The 22,442-nt window shown below is 44.5% G+C and overlaps 1 protein-coding gene across 1 annotated transcript; it reads left to right on the forward strand.

Annotated features, from left to right (window-relative positions):
* The first annotated feature begins 1,806 nt into the window (after positions 1–1,806).
* WSB1 (WD repeat and SOCS box containing 1) lies at positions 1,807–17,742 on the forward strand. Its single transcript, XM_056819496.1, has 9 exons — positions 1,807–2,178; positions 6,717–6,885; positions 8,828–9,096; positions 10,905–11,036; positions 12,577–12,677; positions 14,945–15,117; positions 15,638–15,751; positions 16,097–16,204; positions 16,638–17,742. Exons 1-9 carry the CDS (start codon positions 2,139–2,141, stop codon positions 16,795–16,797), a joined length of 1,266 nt encoding a protein of 421 aa, XP_056675474.1. The 5' UTR covers positions 1,807–2,138; the 3' UTR covers positions 16,798–17,742.
* Positions 17,743–22,442: the final 4,700 nt, after the last annotated feature.

Here is a 22,442-nt window from a genome sequence, read left to right on the forward strand (position 1 = left end):
CCCAGAGCTGATGAGCGATTCATTCTGGGTTATATGTATATTACCAAAGAAAACATATGTCCGTATTATTCATTTTTGTAAGTGAATGATCTTTTAAGTACAAAAGTCCCAGACACATAAACAAGTTATAAGTCAGGTGTGTTCATCTGCATTCTAGTAGGGTTTTTTGTTTTTTTTTTTAAGATCCCTTTGGGTTATAAAAATTAAGATTTTTTTTCTTTTCCAAAAAGAGGTTTTCCCAACCTCAAATCAGAAAGTGAGAAAAGTAGTATAGAACTATGGTGCTGAATAATAAAGGTTTTCAAAATATTATGTGAGTTTTCTCCTTTGATTTTCACAACTCTGGAAAGTAGGTGCTATTATGGAACAGAAAGCTGAAGCTCCCAAGGGTGAATTAATTTATCAAGCATCACACGCAGCTACTAAGTGACAGCTAATACCTATCAGGGATCAAATTTGAACTCAGGTCTTCCTGACTCCAGGTCCCCACACTGGGATACCTAGAGAGTACAGAGAAACTTCCTTAATAAGCTATCATCTGTGAACCTGATATTTTCATGAAGAAGAAATACATTTTATAGGGTAGTACAAGTGATTGGAATTTTGCGGGGACAGATTGGGATTCTTAATATGGTGTCCATAAACTTAAAAAAAAAAAATGGATAACTATTTCATTGTAACTAGTTTCCTTTTTTTTTTAAATTTTATTTGGTCAATTTCAAACATTATTCCTTGGTTACAAAAATCATATTCTAGTCCTCCCTCGCGCCCCCCTTTCCGTTCCGATCCGCAATTCCACTGGATATGACTAACTAGTTTCCTTTGCTATCCTATGCATTTTATTTTATACATTTCACGACATCGTTCTGAGAAGGGGTCCTTAGACTGCTGTCCAAGGGGTTGGGGTCACAAGAAAAGTGAAGAACCCTTGAGTTCAGCCTCCAAGGCAAGACTGTTACTAGTTGTGTGTCCCTGGACAAGTCCCTTCACCCCGTTTGCCTCAGTTCCCTCATCTGTAAAATGGCAAACCTCTGTAGGATCTTTGCCCAGAAAACCCCAAATGGTCGTGGAAAATTAACCATCACTGAAACGACTGAACAATAAATTAAAAAAGTGCCAGGCACTGCGTTACTGGAGAAACAAAAAGAAGCAAAAGTTGGTTCCTGCCCTAACTTTTACAATCTAATGGGGGAGGCAGATACAAAGCAAGTTTATACCCGAGATAAATGGATGCTAATGAACCGACGGAAGGCACTTGAATGAAGAGGTATTGCTTATTTTACTATTAAGTAGTAACAATATTAATATTACTCGCTCTCATTAACTTTTTTAAACCCTTACTTTTATCTTAGAATCAGTAATGTGAGGTAAAGGCTAGGCAGTGGGGGTTGTGACTTGCCCAAGGTCACACAGGAAGTGTGTGAAGCCAAATTTGAACCCAGGACTCGGGACCTGGTTCTCAATCCACTGAACCACCTAGCTGTCCACTATCTAACTCTTTGCCAAGTTCTTTCTTCTTTGCACTGCTCTTCTCACCCAATTCCGTCTCCTCCCCAGGTTTGTCCATTATTTGGCTCCAGCCAGACCACGCCTCGGGTCTCCTGCGCATGGGCAGGAGGCGGGGAAGGGGAGAGGGCGGAGCCTGAGGGGAGCCGTCCGGTCACGTTCCACCCGTCCTCCCTCCCCTACTCTTCCCTTTCTCGCACCCTCTCTCTTTCTCTCTCCCCCCAGGAGGCGTGGCCGCGGCCCCTGTCGTCATCAGACCCCGCCCCTGCCCCGCCTCGCTACACCCTAGCCCGGCCGCCATTTTGCTTCCAGTGTCTAATTTGCCGTCTGCCGAGTTGGAAGCGTCCTTTCGTCGCTCTGGTGCCATCGGGGACTCGAAGCCTTTTGTCTGTGCCGGGCTCCCTTTCTGCGTCCCAGGCATTGCAGTCCTGCCCCAGAGCCATCGGCCAGAGCCGCAGCGACATTTCCCCTTTCCCTGTCTTTACGTCCCTTCCTGACGTTCTTCCCTTCCCGGGACCCCGGAGGGACCCGCGCCCCGTCACGCCCCTAGCGCGCTCCCGCCCCGCGCGCCCCCGACGTGTGTGAGTGAGTGTGTGAGTGCCCGCGCCCCGGACTCAGGCGGTGTCCCATAGATGGCCAGCTTTCCCCCGAGGGTCAACGAGAAAGAGATCGGTGAGGAAGCCGGGGCCGAGGGCGGGAGTGGGTGGTGCGTTCGACCTCTCCTCAGTATAGAAACTAGGAGGGCGGGGTCCGCTTTTGTCCTTGGTTCCCAGCGCATGCAGCTGGCGCCTACTAAATGTCACCGAGACTTGGAAGGGTCTCAGGGCATCAGCAGGCACGCGCGGCAGTGGCGCCGGGAAACGCTTTCTACTTTGTAACCCTGCTAGATTGCTACGTTGTAGCTCTGCGGTGGCGGCTGCTTGGATAGGTTCGGAACAGCCGCAGAGCCGGCGCGTGGCGTCGCAGGGATGCTGGTGTCTTTGCACTGGGATAGAGGAACTCTCTGGCAAGTTTGGGGTGTCTCTTGCAGTCCCACTTCACCCGGTGCACAGGGGCACACCTTGGGCCCTTCGGAAAAGGCAGAAAAGAGAACTGGGGCTTGGAGAGGGGAGGGAGGGGGCTGGATGGACTCTTTAACTCCCCAGTCTTGTCCTCCAAAGCCTGCTTCACCCATCCTTAAAGCCCTTTGAAACCCGTGCTCTAGTCCAGTTTAAGGGAGGGAGTGTATGCTCTTCCTTGTGGGATTGATTTTTCTTTCCATTGAAAAAACCCTTTTATTTATTTTTAACGTTAATTTTTTCAAATTCAGCTATACTGTGTTCTCCTTCCCTCCCCCACCCAGTGAAAAGGCAAGCAATATGATAGATTGATTTCTTATTCAGAAGGAAAGCTGGGGGGTGGGAGAAAGAAAGGGGAGCAGGCCCCGAATTGAGTGGGAGGAGGTGCTGGACAAGGAAGTAGCTGAAATTGGCCCCAGCCCCAGATTAAGTGGGATTGAAGAAGGTGGCTTGGAATGATGGGGGCTGTGGAGGAGGGGGGGTGGTGGTGAGCAGCGTTCAGGGGAGGAGACTCTTCTCCCACTGGAATTGCTCTTCAAACACGTATTGAGTGGGAAGGGCTGGGTGGCTGGGACTGCAGTGGCTGGAGGAGAAAGGCTGTTCACATGGAATTATTGAACTGTAGGAAAGCTGCCCATTATCTGCTTTAGTAGCAAACCTTCCAGAAGGAATGGATGGTTTAGCTGCCCGTTACCCCAGACCTTCGGGTTCTGTGTGTGTATTTGAAAGGATTTCTCTTAATCTGGTTTCCTGGACTAACGTAACCGGCCTTCAAAGATAGAGCTGGAGAATGAGCTCACTGCCCCTAAAATGAGCTGGGGTGACGAAGAAGGGTGTTCCAACTGGACGGGAAGCAGGGAGACCAGCGTAGTTAATTGTTTGAGCAATCCTAGACCTTCCAGGCACCGGAAGGCAGCAGTGCCGCCTCTAGAGGAGTGGGAGCAGCCAGAAAATTCTTTATTCAGTGTTTGGGAGAACCTGGCATCTAGGCACAGCCTTCCCTACAGCATCCTCCTGGGCTTTGTTCTCTTAGAAATTAGGTGGCAAGTTAGGCATGCCTTTCCCCTGTTGATATTTTAAATATTTCGTTTATTAACCTACATTTAATGCTTTCATCTTACAACCGTTTTAGCAAGTTCTTTTTTTAATTTTTAAATTGATTTTTAATTTAAATTAAATATATTCTTTTTTAATTTAAGTTTAATTAAATTTAAAATTTCATCATAGGCTCAATACTGAATTGGCTCAGAGGGGAAGCGTCCCACCCAGTAATTCACATTTAAACTAGATGAAAGATTTTTAAGGTGAAGATCCCTTATTTCCTTACTTTTGTGCATCTTTTTTAGACTTCCAGTCAAAAAATACTAGTTGAGCACCTACTATGTGCAGTTATAAAAAATTCGGGACTCAGAAAGGGCCAGTTAATAGCAAAGATTACTCTGCTGCCTTTGGACCAGGAACCAGGCTTGCAGGCCCCTTATTACATACCCATTGCCCTTTCTCCTCTCTAGGGTCTGGCTTGTAGGATAAATCCCTTTGAATTCTCTAATGAACCTTGGAGTCTATAGAATTCTTTCAGGGAACTTGTCTAAAGTTCTAGAATGAGCTTTCATTGTGACGAAATGCTGCTTGTACGGTTGTACAAATTTGGGGGATGAGAAGTCTTGTGAACCAGGTCGAGAAAATGAATGCTCCACTTTTTTGCTGATGACATTCATCAGTAGCTTGTGGCCCCTCGCTCGAGGTTTCTTTGTTAATGAGCAGGATGGCCAACCGGGTCACATTTTTGCTGGAGTGTGTATTAATGCATGTGTACCGCTAGGCGGTGCCATCGTGCCCAGAGCACTGAGCTAGGACTGAGGAAGCCTTCTTCCCCGGTTCAAATCTGACCTCCGACCCTTCCTACCCGGGTGATCCTGGGCAAGTCACTTCACCCTGTTTCCCTCCTCTGCAAAATAAGTTTGAGAAGGAAATACCAAACCCCTCCAGTATATTGTCTTGGCAAGGCTGCCCCAGTAAAATAGAAATCGTTAAAAATTAATCATCCTCAGAAGAGGACTAAAAATGGCCACATGGACGATGAAGTAGTAGATATTTGTTCAAACCAGCAAACATTTAATCCATTTTTAGTTTTTGAAGCACTTTATTGATGAACCTTGAGTTATGTTTTTGTAGAGTACCCAGAATTCATTTGGAAAAGATCTTGCCTTTGTTTGGTGCTGTGATGATAACTTTTTTTTTAAAGTAACACTTATTTGTTCTTATATCCTTACTCAACGACTCTAAGGCATCGGGGCTGGTATTATCAATGCCCCCATTTTGCAGATGAGGCCTAGCAAGGGAGCCACTAAGGTCAAGATCTTATCAGTGACAGAGAGGGCTTCCTTTCCTGATTCCCTTCCAGGGCTCTTTAATGGCTAAGTCATTTGTTATTCAGGAAAGGTGCAGAGGACCCTCCTCCAAGAGTGTAAGTAAAGACTCCAAGTCTAGAAACATCAAGACAAAAGATCCTGGACGTATTGAAGATGATATATTCGTTACAAGATTGCCTTGTTCTTGTTTGAGGTTATAAAGGGATGTCTAGGTTCCACTGTTACTTGTCAGATGGAGTTGTGAGTTTTAAAATGTGGTTTCCGTAGGATCTAAAAATCCTGTGGACATTTTATAGCTTACAGATTATATTCAAACCTAATAACTTTGGGTGAGGATGCGAAATGAAAGGATAGACAGGATGTCCCTGAATTCTTAGTGCATGTTTAAGCTCTTTCTCTCTTTTTTTTTAACCCTCACCTTCCATCATTCCATACAATACTATGAATTGGTTCCAAAGCAGAAGAGTGGTCAGGGCTAGGCAATGGGGGTCAAGTGATTTGTCCAGGGTCACCCAGCTGGGAAGTGTCTGAGGCCAGATTTGAACCCAGGACTCCTGTCTCTAGGCCTGGCTCTCAATTCATTGAGCCACCCAGCTGCCCCCTCACATTTAAGCTCTTAAAGCTTAAATTGAAGCTGTGGGCACTGTACTTTAGACCTACGTATTTCAGGATCTTGTCATTTGTTCTACATGTCATAGAGTCCCTTTTGATGGAGCTTCATAGAATCCGTGTTAGAAGGGACCGAGGAGGGTATCATGCATAGCAGTTTTATATCTTGACATCCCTGTGAGACGGGCAGTGAAAGTTGGATTTCTGCCTTGGAAGTTGAGAGGTTTAGAGTTAGCTGACCTGTCCGTGTAGATGAATTCCTCGTTTTGAGACTTCGAGACCCCCAGGAGTAGAACTTGGGGCTCCGGAGGAGTTTGTGACGGAAAGTATCTGCCTGTCCCCTCACGGAATGAAAGGATTCGAAGCTCCGCCTGGGAGGGAAAGAGGGGCACAGAACGCGGTGCCGATGAAAGGGGACTTTCCAGGCAGGTTCACCTGAGCCCAAAGAGATCTCCGCACTAGATAGAGAAGGTGCAGGAAGGGGGGACGCCCTGCCCTCAAATTGGCCGTGGTTCCTCCAGGGGTCTGTAGTGCTCCGGGTCCCTCTCCTGTGAGCAGGCAGCCGTGCCGGGGCCAGAGTAGTGGACTGATGTGTGGCCCCGAGCCTTTGAGGGGAGTCCTACTCTCCCGCCTGCCTCTTAAGGTTGATTTGGTGAGGAGCAAAGGGAAGGTGCCCCAGAGCTCCATGGGAATCACCACTCTGTGTTTAAATGAAGCTGTATTATTGCACCTCATTTTTTCATCCAATGAAACATTAAGTGAAAGCATTGTTAACAGAAGCCAACAGAAACAGTTCTTGCTCCCAAGGAAGTTACGTACATTGAAAAATCTGAACATTCTGAATGGCTGAAATACTGAAAATACTATTTAGTCATTTGCCCTGAATAGTAAACAGCTTATCTTTTTCTGTTTTAGATTTGATAACTTACAGCAATGAGAGTCAGCAGGTCTTGGATCTTTGACTTGAACAAGAGTCATATGACATCATGCCCGAGAAGTTTCTCAGTGTTACAAATGTGTACTTTGGAGATTTAAGAGATTGGCTTTTGGCGAGGAGTAGGTGGTGAGGCCTTGTTTGGGGTTCAGTAGCCAAGGAGTCAGAAGTGCCCGGCCCAGACGTTCTCGTGTGAGCGCTGAATCGGGCCATTGGCCCCTCTCTTCTTCTCTCTAGTGAGATCCCGCACCATCGGAGAACTTTTGGCCCCAGCAGCTCCCTTTGACAAGAAATGTGGCCATGAGAACTGGACAGTCGCCTTTGCTCCTGACGGCTCTTACTTTGCCTGGTCTCAAGGACATCGCACAGTAAAGCTGGTTCCCTGGTCCCGGTGCCTGAAGAACTTGTAAGACACTTTGATTTGGTACTGCATCTTGCGCTTTGTCTCCTTCTGGAGGACATGGGTCGCCTGCCAGGTGGAGGAGGGCCAGGGTTGTGTTGTGACCTAAAAGGGAGGCCCAACAGGGCCAGTCTAGCCCTTTGTACAAGCGTGCTTGGTCTCAACTCACGACGTATTCTCTCGTGATTGATCCCTTGTGGTTCTTGCTCTTACCCAGTGCAGGCACAAGTCATTTAAAAGCCATTTAAAAACCCAGTCTGGGAAAGCCTCTTGTTTGACTGGGCTTCCTGGGACCTCTTCTCTGCGCTTAGTCGGTGAACCAGTCAGCCGGGAAGGACTTCAGCGTCCTCTCCCCAGTGATGACTCGCATTCTCTCTATCCCGACTTTCCGTGCCACGTTACCAGTTGTCTAGTGGACGTTTCCTAGGACGTCCCACAGACGTGCCCAGCTCCAGGCCCTCTTTACCCCTCCGTTCCCCCCCCTGCCAGCCTTCCCAGGTCTGTTCCCTCAGTGTGGTCCTGCACCCTCACCCCACACAGGTCTTGCCATTTCTGCCTTCCCACGTCTCCCCTCCATCCACCCCGCCGCCTCCACCTGGTTCAGACTGCTGTTTCTCACCAAGACTGTTGCAGCAGTCTCCGCAGATCTGACCGCTGGCTTCCTTTTGCACCCAGGCTACACTATCAACCCGTCTCTTGAGCTTTGAAAGCCCTTTACACGCTAGATCACTCCTCTCCCGCTCTGCGGCCCAGCACACTGGCCTCCTCTCCTCCTCACACCTGACCCACTCCTCGTCCTCTGTTGTAAGCTCCTTGGGAGCACGGATTGTGTTATTTTGTGCCCCAGCACCTCCTCCAGTGTGGGCACACACGACGCCATTGAGGTCTTCTTTGATTGAGGAGACCATAGAACCTTAGGGTCGCCCAGCTGAGTGGCCCACGAGAGCCTTAGGGTCGCCCAGCTGAGTGGCCCACGAGAGCCTTAGGGTCGCCCAGCTGAGTGGCCCACGAGAGCCTTAGGGTCGCCCAGCTAAGTGGCCCAGGAGAACCTTAGGGTCGCCCAGCTAAGTGGCCCACGAGAGCCTTAGGGTCGTCCAGCTAAGTGGCCCAGGAGATAGAGCACCAAGCCTGGAGTCAGCAGGACTCACCTTCTTGAATTTAAATCTAACCAGAAACACGTATTAGCTGTGGTCCTCTGGGCAAGTTACTCAACTCTGCCTCCGTTTCCTCATCTGTAAAATAAATTTGAGAAGGAAATGGCAAATCTCTCCAGGATCTTTGTCAAGAAGACCCCAAATGGGGTCACCAAAGAGCCAGACATGACTGAGCAACAACAAAAGAACGTTAATTCTTATTCCAGAGAGTTTTGTTTTTTATTTTACACCCTGACTGAGAAAGTATGAGAAAATGAGACTGAAGGTGTGCTTTTAAGGAATGTATGTAAGTGGGGGAGCTTGGCTTGGGGGGGTGGATTTGTCTTTTTTTATAGTTAATAATTAATTATTTGGCACTTTTTTTGGTCATTTGCCTCATTCTTTAAAGTAGAATCACAGGATGGTGTGTGGAAGGGCAGCATTTTGGATTAATTGAGGGATGAGGCTCAGTTAATCCTAGTTAAAAATCTTGGACAGTGAGAGAAAATTGTAAACCAATTATTGTTTAATTTGTGTTTGTTCTTTATGACCACTGGAGGCTTTGTTTAGTGCCTTGGATTTATACAATAGCATCCCAGTGACCTAGATAGAAATGATTTTTGTTCCTTCGTCTATAAATAAGAATAGAATGATTCAAGTTCTGGTTTTGTTTATTGCCGTTGTAATCAAGTTTGAGTTTACTACATTCAGAAAGCATATTTTGGAATTCAAGTTTTAAGTCATTTGTGTCCCAGGGTGTCCTTAAATCCAGAATAAATCAAACGCGTCTCTCTCTCCCTCTCTTTTTTTAAAAGCCTCTTGGATGGCACCAAGAATGTCACTAACTCAAGTAATTCAAGACTTTCCAGACAAAACAGTGATGGCGTTTCAAAGAACAAGCCTTGTGAGCATGTCATAGACTGTGGAGACATTGTGTGGAGCCTTGCCTTTGGGTCGTCAGTCCCTGAAAAACAGAGCCGCTGTGTGAATATAGAATGGCATCGGTTCAAATTTGGTCAGGATCAGCTCCTCCTGGCCACTGGCTTAAGCAATGGACGAATCAAAATATGGGATGTCTACACAGGTACAGATCCTTCCCCCCAAAAAGGCCCATCATCATCTTTTTAAAAAATCGATCTTGGGGGCAGTTGGGTAGCTCAGTGGATTGAGAGTCAGGCCTAGAGATGGGAGGTCCTGGGTTCAAATCTATCCTCAGACACTTCCCAGCTGTGTGACCCTGGGCAAGTCACTTGGCTCCCATTGCCTAGCCCTTACCATTCTTCTGCCTTGGAACCAATAAATTCCAAGACGGAAGCTAAGGGTTTTAAAAAAAAAATCGGATCTGGTGGGTTTTTCACAGACTTTAGGTGGATGATTTTAAGAAGAGGAGCATATTTAAAATCAGAGCTATCCTTTAAATTTGTCTGTAATTGATTTCTACAGTGTCTTGCTAAGTTGAGTTTGATGGTTCAGAAAGAATTGAGTTCACAAAGTACGTCCTATAACAGCTGTTGAAAGTTTGTTTTGCTAAGTTGTTACTAAAAATTTTGAATGCTATCCATTTAAAAAAAATATATATATATACATATATATATTTTAGCGTAACTCTATAACCTTCCCCATCTGTTTGACTACTCTTTAAATAGACGTCATTCGAAGAGAGGACATTTAGGGGGCAGTTAGTTAATTATTTCTTCCCAACTAGTAATTTAGTTTACTGTTTCAAATAACCATGTTGCTAGTGGTTGGATAAACAGTGAAGTTTTCAAGGCAAGCCTCCTGATTTCATCAATTATTAACCTTTCAAAGTTTTAGGTGATAATTTAGCTGGAGTTTTAACCCGTGAGGTCAAGAAGCTAAATTCTTTATTTCGGTTAATAAAAAAACATGAATAATTGTAATTCAGGAAAGAATTTTGACATTTTCCTTTTTAAATGAGAATTAAAAAAAAAAAAAGACTAGCTATTATGTGGGATAGCCAAATCATTGGGTCCTTAAAAATCAAATCAAATGACACATGAATAGGTTTTATAAGAAAAGGATGCTACCCTGGTCAGATATTGGCAACATCCTCATTTGTAATTAGACAGAAATATTTGTGTCCTTTTAGTTTGCAGGTTTTTGTTGGAGCTGGGTGAATGTGGGGAGGAGGTTGTAATGAGCCTGCGATTTCATAGTAGAAGGAGCTGGGTGAGGATGGACAGCTTCAAGATTCTGAAGAGAAGAGCTTGCAGAGAAAATGACAGTCTGTGTTATTGCCCCAGCCCCTGAGGCCGGTGACTTGCCCAGGGTCACTTAGTTTGTGTTGGGAGAACTGGAATTCAGGCTTTCCTGCTGCCTTGGCCAGCTCTTCATCCACAAAGCTATAGTCTTTTCCTTTTAAATATGAGGAGTTACCATGCTTTTGAGTCATTAGACATCTATATTAGCACACATTCTAGTGCATAGAACAACTTGACTTAAAGGTCCTCAGACATGCTGGAAATAGTTTAATGATGAATTTGTGTGTTTTTTTGCATACATTTACATAAATTGAATCTGTGTGATACACTTGAAACTTTTTCCTTCCCCCAATTCTTCCTTGCTATTTATTCATTTTTAACAATTTAAAGTTTTATCTGAAAGAAAAATTGGGTCTAAGACTGGCTGACTTGTAAATAAGGGCTTTTCCCAAAAAAAGCGAATGCAAAACCCAGCCCAATTAATCCAGTGATAGATAGATCCTAAGGATACCATGAGAACTCTTTGTTATTTACTTAGAGACTGAACTTTGTCATCCCTATGCTTTTAGCTCCTCAGAGGAACTACTCTTTTGAGAAAATATTATGAATTAGATTTGAAAATTAAACTAATGCTAATCACATTTTTTTTTGTATTTTCATTTCTTCTTAGGAAAACTCCTCCTGAATCTAATGGATCATACAGATGTGGTCAGAGATTTAACTTTTGCTCCAGATGGAAGTCTGATTCTAGTGTCAGCTTCAAGAGACAAAACTCTACGAGTGTGGGACCTGAAAGATGATGGTAAATAAGCAAGAACCTTTCTCTGTGAGGTTAAGAAAACCAGCATCAGTTGTGAGTGAGCTGCTTGCACTACAAATGTCTTTTGTCCTCTTCTTCAGTATTTGATAGCATAGGATCTCTCTGACTTAGAAAACATGGTATAAAATAAAATCTTTTTTTTTTTAATTCTTGAAATTTTCTGTAAGGACCAACAAAATGATCGGTTAAGTAGACAGTCTGATATTTGGAAGTCTTGAGCCTGGCCCACAGAACCTGGACCCATTTCAGGTTTTGGTCTAAACAAAGAAGCATCTGCTTTCTCTTCTGCTTTTGTTTAGTAAAAAGTTCTGTGAACCCCAAAGCAACTAGCAGGTGCAGCTTAACAAAAATTAAGTAGTACATAAAATAAACAGCTGTTTCCATTTGATAATTTAGGACATGGATTTTAAGCAATGGTATAAACCTTATTTTGGGGGGAAGTACTGAATATGTTACTGAAAAAAATATGAAAGTATAATTTCAGAGAAAGTTCTATTTTTAGATCTTCCTTCCCATCTATAGTATTTGAGGTAGTCAATAAACAGTTAAGAGACAAAAGGCAGTCCCTGCCCTGTTCACAATCTAATGAGGGACACAACATGCAAACAGATATGTATATATAGCCCATATACAGGATAAATAGGAATTAATTAAGAGAGGGAAAGCACTAGAATTGAGAGGGATGGGAAAGGTTTCTTGTAGAAGAAGGGGTTTTAACTACTATAAACTCCAGGCACTGTAAACTTTGAAGGTTGCTCTTGTGAGAACCAGAGATGGGTTTGAGGTCCTCTAAGCATGCCATCATCTATCTACCCAACATCCTCAGCAGGGCATGAAGACGGATCTGTGTTCTCTGCCTGATGCTAAAGATTCATAGCCCAGTTTCTAAAGATACACAGCGGCTTAAAATGTCAGCTGCTGCTGACGTGGGAGCCCTTAGAGGGTAGCAAGCAAAAGACTCAACTTTAGGGAATTGATTTTCATTTGTAATATGAAATTGGCTGTGGCCTGCTATAGTTATGGTAGGAGAAGCCAAAAGATCAGCCTGGGAATGCCTGTGAATAATGAATGGTTGCTTGGGTAAGGAGGATTGTAGGAACATGGTTCTGGAGTTGGAAACGATTTTAGAATTCATCCAGACCTCTTTCCCTTCCCTCCAACTCCCTCTACAGATGTGGGGACATAACCTGGAATTCTCACAAGTACAGACTCTGCGGAGCTAGTTTTCATTATTTTTACATTCCTTCACATGGCAGCCCCTCGGCCTGGCCAGATATGCTGAAGAAGGTCTAGGGAAGACCAGATTCCCCCAACGGTGATCTTTTTATGTCCCGTTTCAGCAAAATTGCCAAGTGATCATGAACTCTTTGAAACAGAGGATCTGCCCTTAACTAGAAAGGAAAGAGCATAATGCCTTAACCTGCTGGGTGGGGAAAGGTTTAGACGCTGAACCCGGGTTCGGGGATCTTTCTCCTTGCTATCAGGGGAGGGCACTGTTGGTAATTCTGCTCTTTTTGTTCAGGAAACATGATGAAGGTCTTGAGGGGACACCAGAACTGGGTTTACAGCTGTGCCTTCTCCCCTGACTCTTCCATGCTGTGTTCGGTTGGAGCCAGTAAAGCAGTAGGTGTCACAGTTCTGGACATTGACTTGTGAATTGATTATCCTAATGTGTGCACAATCACTTGAAATCTTAAGTAACCCATCAAGGCTGTGCTCGGTGTCATTCTTAAATGTTTTACAATGAGGAGAAAGTTGCATGAAAGAAATGGAATAAACCAGTAGAGATGTTAATTGTGAATTGAGAACTTGCTGATTTTAGCTAAAGCTGTTCTGTAAATTATCCATGGGCGGGTAGCCAGTGGGAGTTGGGAAGGGAGGGTGGGTCTTTGCATTTAGCTGTTTATTGTAGAAACTGAGAAAAGTACCATGTTATTTAGAAAAGAGCTAGCTCAATTAAGATGTCACTTTGCTAATGATTTTCTTCTCTGTTCTATTTCTTGTCCAGTGTGCTGTTTTTTTTTAAATGTGAGTCTTAGCTGGTCCTGGACTTAAAACAGAAAAAAGTGGCTTTTAAAATTAAAAGTTGTGAATTAAAGTAGGGGGAGAGTAGGTGGCTTCTGATATCTCTCATCTGGCCTGCATAGCATACTTGGAAGCCGCGCAGGTAAAGGTGCGCTTCTGAGAACTCCCTTAAAGAGAGTTCCCTTCGGGCCTCTCTGGCCAGCCCTGAGCTGGTGCAGAATGCCAGGAGCCTGTGTTAGCTTCTGGGCTGGAGGAGAATGCTAACAAAAGGCCAAGGAATGGGATGAGTAGTCTGTGCACTTAGAGCTGCCTGGGCTGGGAGGCTGGTGAAATGCATTGTATAGCCAACAGGTTGGGGAAAAGGGGAGTTGCCAATGTTGCAAGTTTCAAGCAGAATAGTCAGTTTAGTCTTTTTAAAATCATAGAGAGAAGAGATCGAGATGTTGACATTGCTGTTTTAGGCTGTGTGTTTTCCATAAGCTTCTTGCTTTCCCTGTCACAGGTGGTGGCAGCAATATTGGTGTGATTGAGGTTAAGCTGGCACCACTCGCACACAGGCGCACAATGGTGCCAGCTGGGCAGAGTGGCATCTCTGGCTACCGGGCTGGGGGCGACCTTTACCATAGGACGGTGAAGTAACCTTGCATTCGGCTGCAAGGGGTACTGTACGTACGCAGGTGCTGGTCGGCGTCCACTTTCTGCTTCTCTTTCTTTCTTTTTTTTTCCTTTATTTTTATGTCCCCACAGTGAAACCCACTGACCTCCTCCAAGTAAATTGGTCTTCCAGTTTTATGGAACTTGGGGGTCTGAATAGTGAAACCAATTTAATGTAACAGAATTGGCTTTCCTACGGTTTCTCTGAACTATTTTTGGATTTATATAAGGGGCTAGACTACCTTATTAGTCTTTGGTTCAGTTTAAAATTTGTGCTTGTTTTCCTTTGTTTGAAATACCTGTATTAAAACCAAAACTGTGCAGAAAACTTGGGCTAGTTTAAAAAGAGTGCCTAACTCCAAGAGGAGTTTATTACTATAAGTCTTGGGAGTTAAAGGCTTTTCCTATACCACTGGGCTGAACAGTAGATTTTAAAATGATATTTAAAGCTATTCTGCACAGTCTATAAGCTGCAGTTTGATAATCTAAAATTCCATGGACACTTGCATTGAAGTAGTAACTTTGGTCCTTTAAATTTCATTAATGAATAATAGCTAAAGTTTAAAAAAATAAGATGGTAACTCATGTCACAGAAATGTTGTGATTTTACTCTTTCTGTAAAATTGAAATGTCACTTGGTTGAGCATCCTTATTGTTTGCCAAAGAAAATTCTCTCTGCTTGCAGTATCTGTTTCTCTTTCTAGGCTCACGTTGGTGACCCAAGCCTATTGTAAACAAGTGATTATCTCAAAGGGAGATGCCAAAGGAGTAACAATTTGTTAACATTACATTTTCTGTCTGTATATTTTTTAAAATTTTGGTAGTTTTTGGAAAAAAAATAAGAAGGGGGAATTGTAGTATTTAACACTATTTCTGTCAAATTTAGTTAACTAGTATTTTTTATATACATACATTTAAATGGAATTCAATATAACTTTGTGGTTAAATTACATTGCCTTTATATTTAGGCATATTTTGTAATTAACATTTAACAGAAACTTTTGATATAGAATTTGCATGTCTGCTTTAATTAACTTTAAAACTGATTTTTAATCTACCTGACTATGACACTGAGCATACTTTTAATTACTTGTAATTTATACTTCTTAATTTAATATAATTCTAAATAAATCTAGCAGTTTTAGATAAGATGTGTGATTTTGTCATCTGTGTATCCGAAGGAAGCTATAATATTTGTTTTTTTATTTCAGGTTTTCCTTTGGAACATGGATAAATACACCATGATACGGAAATTAGAAGGACATCACAATGATGTTGTAGCTTGTGAGTTCTCTCCTGATGGAGCATTACTGGCTACTGCATCACACGATACTCGAGTGTATGTCTGGGACCCACATACTGGATCAGTTCTGATGGAATTTGGGTAGGTAGGGTGGGAATTGTCTCGTTCTTTCCTCTTTGTCCAGTCTGTTTAACTTTTAGAAGCACAATTCATGGCACAAAATAAATGCTTGATAAATGTTTTGGTTGACTCTGAAAGTGATTAGGGAACCAAAAAGAGAATATATTCTGATATTTTTAAAAAATTATTTGAATGGGACCTTTGGTCTACTGTCTGGATCTCAGCCTTTGACCATCACCTCAGTCTCCCTCTGGACACGGTTATCTTTGGAGGGAAGCCCATTGTCTGGTATTGGCAGCTTATTAGGAAGGAATCGTTGAAATAAACGTCGGAATCTCCTGGTGTTGAAACCCAGTTAGACCAAAGGAGTATCCGCGTGGTGATTACGGGCCGTGTTTGGTTGTCCCTGGCTTGGCCTCTCGCCAAAGCTTCATAATCTTGTTTTTAACAGCAAATATGAAATTCCACTTTATGAATTGAGTTTGGGGGAAGTTGTGGCCTCTCAGAGACGTGTCACCTCAAGGCTTGTGTTTGTCTGCAGGCACCTGTTTCCCCCTCCTACACCCATATTTGCTGGAGGAGCAAATGATGGCTGGGTGCGAGCTTTGTCTTTCAGTCACGATGGACTGCATGTTGCGAGTCTGGCTGATGATAAGTAAGTGCCAGCTTTGGTTGTGTTTGCTTCCGTTCCCTTTCCTTCTTTCCAGCATCCGTTAAGAGACCCTCTTTAAAGCCTTTCTGCACTGGGGCTGCCGTCGAGCCGGCCAGGGGTTTGCCTGTTCTTTTGCTGAGCGACGAGGCCCCGCTGGGAGGGCTTCCTGCGGAGTGGCAGGTGTCGGCGCCTTCGCGCCCGAGCAGCCTGTCTGCTCAGTGCCGGGCACGCGCGAGGGCTGGGCCAGGGAGGCCCGGCCTCTTCACGGCCCTTCTCCGTCTCCTAGTTTATCCACCCTAAGCCAGTGTGTTCCCGAGTCCCTGACTCGGCCTGTGCTGTTTGTCCCAGGATGGTTCGGTTCTGGAGGATCGACGAGGATTTCCCCGTCCAGGTGGCCACTCTGAGCAACGGTCTGTGCTGCGCCTTCTCTACCGACGGCAGCGTTTTAGCTGCAGGGTAAGCGGGGGCTGCGGGGGGCTGCAGGGTAAGCGGGGGCCGCGGAGGGCTGCAGGGTAAGCGGGGGCCGCGGGGGGCTGCAGGGTAAGTGGGGGGGGCTGCAGGGTAAGCGGGGGCCGCGGGGGGCTGCAGGGTAAGCGGGGGCCGCGGAGGGCTGCAGGGTAAGCGGGGGCCGCGGGGGGCTGCAGGGTAAGCGGGGGCTGCAGGGTAAGCGGGGGCCGCAGGGGGCTGCAGGGTAAGCGGGGGCCGCGGGGGGCTGCAGGGTAAGCGGGGGCCGCGGGGGGCGGGGTCCCTGCGAAGGCCATGCAGTGGGGCTTCTTTGGCTTTGTTGGAGAGCCTTCCCTCCAGGCCGTGGCCACGTGTTGGGGGGCTCCCCGCAGCAGAGGCTCGGGCTGGGAGAGCGGCCGGCTGAGCGCTCTCGTCTCCTCTCCAGGACGAGCGACGGCAGCGTGTACTTCTGGCCCACGCCAAAGCACGTCCCGAGCCTTCAGCATTTGTGCCGCATGTCCGTGCGGAGAGTGATGTCCACCTGGGAAGTGCAGAGGCTGCCGGTGCCTCCCAAGCTCGTCGAGTTTCTTTGCTACCAGGTGTAGCAACACCCCCTTGGCCGGCCCGGCAGAAGCTGCTCTCCGCACACCCCAGCCGTCACGGGCTTCGAGCCTCTGTCGGGACAGGCTTAGACTTATTTAATGTGCTACTTCCTTGTACTTCATTTGGATCAGGTGGAGCTCCGACGTTATTTATAGACTCTCAGACTGTCTCCGAAGACCTCCAGCCGGAAGGTTTAGCTCTAACTGTGAAAACATGTACATACTTAGACGTAAGCTGCTAGATGCCGCGTGTCTTGTTACTATTACTATTATTATTATTATTATTGCTTTTTGGAGTTTTAGTGTCGTGTATATATTGCTTCGTAGCGCTCACAGTATGTATTTTTGCTGTAAAGTGGAAGTTTTATTCTGGGACAGCGAGTTAGACGGTCAGACATTGACTTCAGAAGGGTAAACTGCCCCGTACAAATGCGTATTGGTGGGGGGAGGGCGGCAGGCTTCACGCCTGACGGGGAAATCTTTTTTGTGTGGGAAAGTTTTGTTTTTTTTAGGAATGGCTGAGAGGTGCCGCTTGAGTGTGATGTACGAGTAGAGAATGGAGCCAAGGAGATCTGCCTAGTAACAGGGAGTTTTCTTGTCTCAGCGCAATTGCAGGCCTTAACTTTGGAGAGCAGCTTGTTCCTTGAGCATCGTCTCAAGTGTCCTGCTCCGTTGGTTTGAGAAGTCCATCTACTGTATGATCGCGTAGTGTTTTTTCTGTAGCCGTGGGACATCTGTGTCTTTTTTGGAAGATTCTGGTGTTTGTTTCTCACGGCCATATTGTTTCTTCAGGGGGTGACATTGGTGAATCGCCAAAGAGAAGCAGTGCTTGCTTTTGCCTTCTGTTCCTTATCTGTACCTGCAGATATTAAAAATATGCATTACATAAAATGCCTGATTATATATTTTTGTTGAATATTTTTATTAAAGACTTGTATAAAACACTCATCTTTTGTGTGCTTGTTTCCCAGAATTATGGAAAGTTCAGCCCCTTCCCTTTTTCCCCAAGTTCTTCTATAGCACTGACCCTCACGGCTCCCTCGGACACTCATTCCTGCTCTGTTATCTCCTGAAGTGGAACACACAGGAGTCACGTACCCTGCGTGGGGCAGGCGACCTGTTTACCTTGTATTCTTTTGAGTATTGAAATCATTTTAAATGGGAATGAACCATGTTGAGGGAAGCCTGTTGGTACAAACATCACCATGTTAATAAAAGTATAGGAGAGCTTTAAAAGGAAATGGAAGTATGAGGCTGTGCAAAAGAGGAAGGGCCTGATCTTGGGGGGGATGAATATGCCAACAGCTGGCCTCTGTGGTTATTCATGAGAAAGAGGTAACTGAGTGCACTTTCTGATTAAACAAGGAGTTCCCTTGGGGAATTTTCAGCCACTAATTGTGATTTTGAGAGTTGTGTTCATGTAACCAAAGGTCTTCAGGCAACGGCTGTAGTTTGGGGAAACTGAATAAATGCTGCATTAAAATTTTGTACCGTGTTTTAAATGTAATGTGTTATTTGATTCAGAGTATAATCAGCATTTGTTAAAGCCAAGCGAGTTACATAGCTGAGAAGTTCAAGCCAGTCATTGATTTCTTCTGTTTATTCACCTTCAGTCAGTCTTGGACTTAAAATCACTCGGTGGAGGCTCCGTCATTGCCAGTGAGCATTCTTAATGACATGATGGTCTTGCAGAGGCTCCATACCACTGAAAGAACTGGGACTGTATTCGGGATACTTTATGAGCAGTTACTTTAAACTGAATTCCTTTATATGGCTGTAGAGATTACGGGAAGGATCATTTTTCTCATTGATTCCCACTCCGGCCCCAAACTCGGTTAATTCATGAAGCCTTGTGAACAACTAGAATCTGACACTTTTTTCCCCAACAGAAAAATCTTTTCTGGATGGTACAAGCTGACTCTTCCATTAAATGACTTCGAAATGTGCATGTATGTAAATTCCAAAGTTAACATTTTAAAATAAAAGATTCTCTCCCAGAGTTTTATTCATCCCTTTTGAGGGCTCCCGTCTACATAAAGGGACTCAATCCAAAGACATTCCTGAAAGGGGCTGACCTGCTTGTTTTGTACTGTAAGAGGGGTTAGTGCGAGGGTGTTCAGCCTAGTGTTGGAGTTGTAAAATTGAGATTTGAACTCTGGACTTCAATCCCCACAAGCCCTTGCTCCACTTCCCCAAAATGCTTTGTAATCTCACGGAATTCTGAGTTGGGCGAGATCGAGAAGGTATTTAAGCTGATTTGCAGGGGCTTTTGAGCTCTCTCTCGCTATTTTGGACTTCTGTTTTGGGGCAGACGTGGCTCTTTCCATAATGTAGGTGAGGTCTTGTCTAGGCCTCTGGCCTAGGCACGTTTTCCTTATCCTGTATTTTCTTTAATCCTTAATAAACCTCTAAAAAAATATAATACTCCTTGCAGAGAGAAACTAATTTCTACCTGCCTCAGTCTCCCCTAAATTTTAACTTACAGAGTGACAATGAGCAGAAGAGAATGATCCAGCTAATTGGGGACGCATTTTAGTTTAGTAGTTGGTTCTAATGGGCAAAGATTGTTGGACTCTCCAAATCTTAATGCATAGCCTTTGTTGAACGGCATGACTAATGCATTTGCTTCATCAGTTTTCCAAATTCCTCTGAAGCAAATGGTACTTGGTTAACTCCTTAGCATTATTCTCTCAAAAAAGATTGCTTCAAAAGTATAAAATTCTTTTTTTTTAGAATTTAAAATTTTTATTTTTTCAAAGTTTTTTTTTTAAACATTTACCTTTTGTCTTAGAATCAATACTAAGTATTGCTTCCAAGGCAAGGACTGGGCAATTGAGGCTAAGTGTCTTGGCCAGGTCTCACAGCTAGGAAGTTTCTGAGCTAGATTTGAACTCAGGTCCTCCTGACTCCAGGCCCAGTGCTCTGTCCACTGTGCTAATCCAGCTACCCCTGAGAGATTTACAATCCTGACATCTTCTGTCCTGTCACTGCATGAGATAAAGATGATTTCGGCTAGTTGGTGCTGCCCTAAGCTGCAAAGCCAGCCAAAGTCGCGTACACCAAAATGCTCTGGTGTGGGGTGGGACAGGAGAGATGAACTTGGCTGGCAAGCAACTTAGTGATTGAGAATAAGGAAAGGAAAACATGGTGTTATGGGAGAAAAGCTTTTAAGTTTGACTCACACTCAAAAAACCTGCTGGTGGTGTAAGGACTCCAGAGGGAATGGACTTTCATAGTCTTCCATGTCCATGGGGCATCCAGGGAGAGGAAACTAGCAGGTGTACAAGTGGAATTCATGATGGAGATTCTATGTAGATCTGGGAGTCATCTGTGTAAAGATGGCGCTTGAACCTTTGAGAACTAATGAGATCCTCAGGAGAGCTCTGGAGGAAGAGTAGAACAGTGTAGAGCACTCTGGGGAATGTTGTTTGTCCTTCCTTTCAAAGAGTGGCTTCAGGGGATGAGTTGTGAGTGAATTCAATTGAAGTGAGACAGAGTTGCCCATCAGCCTCTTCCAGAGTCATCAAAGTCCAGTGGCAAGACAAGTCAGGACAACTGGTGATGACCTGGGAACACTCATACATAGGAGACAGGAACTGGATGATCCATCAATAGAGACAGAAAAGGAAAAGTGAAGATCAGTGCTATTAAAGTCAAAGGAAGAGAGTGTCCAGGGTTAGGATGTGGGCAACAGAAATAAAAACTCTGGAAGGGTCCAAGCACAAAGGCTGAGAAAAAGTCCTTGGATTTAGCAGTTGGGAGCTTCAGAAACCTTGGAGAGAGTTACTCCCAGGGAAGTATCACATTCTAAGAGCCTCACATCCTCTGGGGTTCATAACCAGATTACAAGGGGTTAAGAAGGGAGTGGGAAGTGAAGTATGTAAACCTCAAATTTCCTTAGACTTATAAATGTTAGAAATTTCACCATTGGGATATTTCATACTTGGAAAATTTCTTACTGATAGTCTATTGGAATGGGAACCCCATTGGCATGGGAGGTTCCTTCTCTTCCCTTCTTAAGATTACTTTAGGACAGAAACCCTTTGCTGAACAATGGAAAGGACTTTGACCTATGCTTAAGCATAGAACAGGAATTTCTTTGAGTCTTGATTGATTTTAGAATTGATACAATGGAGATACTTGGAATAAATCTCCACCCTATTCAGTCCTAATAGGATTGAGTAAGGGCTGCAGCCTAGATCAAAATTTAATTATTCCAATCTCTACCCTACTCAAGTTAACAGGATTTAGAAAGGGCTGTAGCAAAGGAGTAAAGATTTAATCATTTGAAAATATGACCTTCAACAGACATGTGCAAAAGCCAGAAACCTCTGGGCGGTCCTGGGTTAAGCTAGAGCCTCCATTGACAGGGAAATTGATGAACAGGGATTGGTAGATGTGAGGACTGAGGGGAGGCAACTTGGAGGGTTTCCTTAAAGATAGGGGGTCTGAAGACTCGTGAAGGTGGTTGAGGTTTTGGTCGGTGTGGTTCCTGGGCTCTGAGAAGGCTTGCTCTGAAGGAAGCTGAAGGTGGGGGCCTCTGAGACTGTTTCTCCATTTTGGACACGTGAGTAATAGGGACTGATCTCTTTTCTTTGCCCCAGCTATCTAAGGGCTTGGGCCTTTTAGCCCAGCCTAAACAGAAGGGGTATTTAAGCCCTATTCCCTTCTCTCCCTTTTTCTCTCTCTCTATCTCTAATTCCTTTCTTACTCCTATTGTAATTAAACTCCAAAAAAGGCTGACGGCTGACTTGAGTTTTTCATTTAGGAATTACATAGCTGATTCCTTGGCGACCTTAAATTAATATATATCAGTCTTTTAAAGTGATTCCCTTGTAACAAGTATAAATAGTGGATGTAATTGAAATTCTTCCTAGGAGGCTCTGAATAGTCAGGAGGTCCTGGGTTCAAATGTGACCTTAGACACTTCCTAGCTGTCTGATCCTGGACAAGTATCTTAATCCCAGTTGGCTAGCCCTTACCTCTCTTCTGCCTTGGAACCAATACTTAGTATTGATTCTAAGAAGATATGGGCTTAAAAAAATCCTTTCTAAAAGTTTGGCATTAAAGAAAGAAGAAAGGACAATTTAAGAGGATGGGGGAGGGCAGGGGGGAGCTGGGTAGCTCAGTGGATTGAGAGCCAAGCCTAGAGGTGGGAGGTCCTAGGTTCAAATCTGGCCTCAGACACTTCCCAGCTGTGTGACCCTGGGCAAGTCACTTAACCCCCATTGTCTAGTCCAGACCACTCTTTTGCCTTGGAGTCAATACACAGTATTGACTCTAAGATGGAATTCCGGTAAGGGTTTAAAAAATTTTTTTAATTAAAAAAAAAAGGATGGTAGGGTTAAGTGTGAGTTTTTAAAAGGACCTATGCTCAGTTTTTAGGCAGTGATGAGGAGCCAATCATTAGGGAGCTATTGAACATGACAGAAGGAATGACAAAAAAAACCCAAAAAACTCGGAGGAAGCCAGAGGGAATGAGATTAAGGCATGGATTGAGGGGTTGGCCATGGCGAGAGAAGCCATCTCTTACCAAAAGATAAGAATATGAAAGTTTGTAAAGTGCTTAACACAATGCCTGGCACATAGTAGGTGCATTGTGTGTAACTATTATTATTATTAATTGATGTTGGATATTGTGAGTTTGT

The sequence above is a fragment of the Monodelphis domestica genome, chromosome 2, assembly GCF_027887165.1.
Source record: "Monodelphis domestica isolate mMonDom1 chromosome 2, mMonDom1.pri, whole genome shotgun sequence".
NCBI classification, from domain to species: Eukaryota; Metazoa; Chordata; class Mammalia; order Didelphimorphia; family Didelphidae; genus Monodelphis; species Monodelphis domestica.

What these genes read in the sequence shown, in the direction of transcription:
- WSB1 (XM_056819496.1), top strand. Translation starts at nt 2,139, where the DNA reads ATGGCCAGCTTTCCCCCGAGGGTCAACGAGAAAGAGATCG. An exon ending in AATATGGGATGTCTACACAG is followed by an intron (nt 9,097 to 10,904) that starts GTACAGATCCTT and finishes ATTTCTTCTTAG; the next exon opens with GAAAACTCCTCCTGAATCTA. An exon ending in TCAGTTCTGATGGAATTTGG is followed by an intron (nt 15,118 to 15,637) that starts GTAGGTAGGGTG and finishes GTTTGTCTGCAG; the next exon opens with GCACCTGTTTCCCCCTCCTA.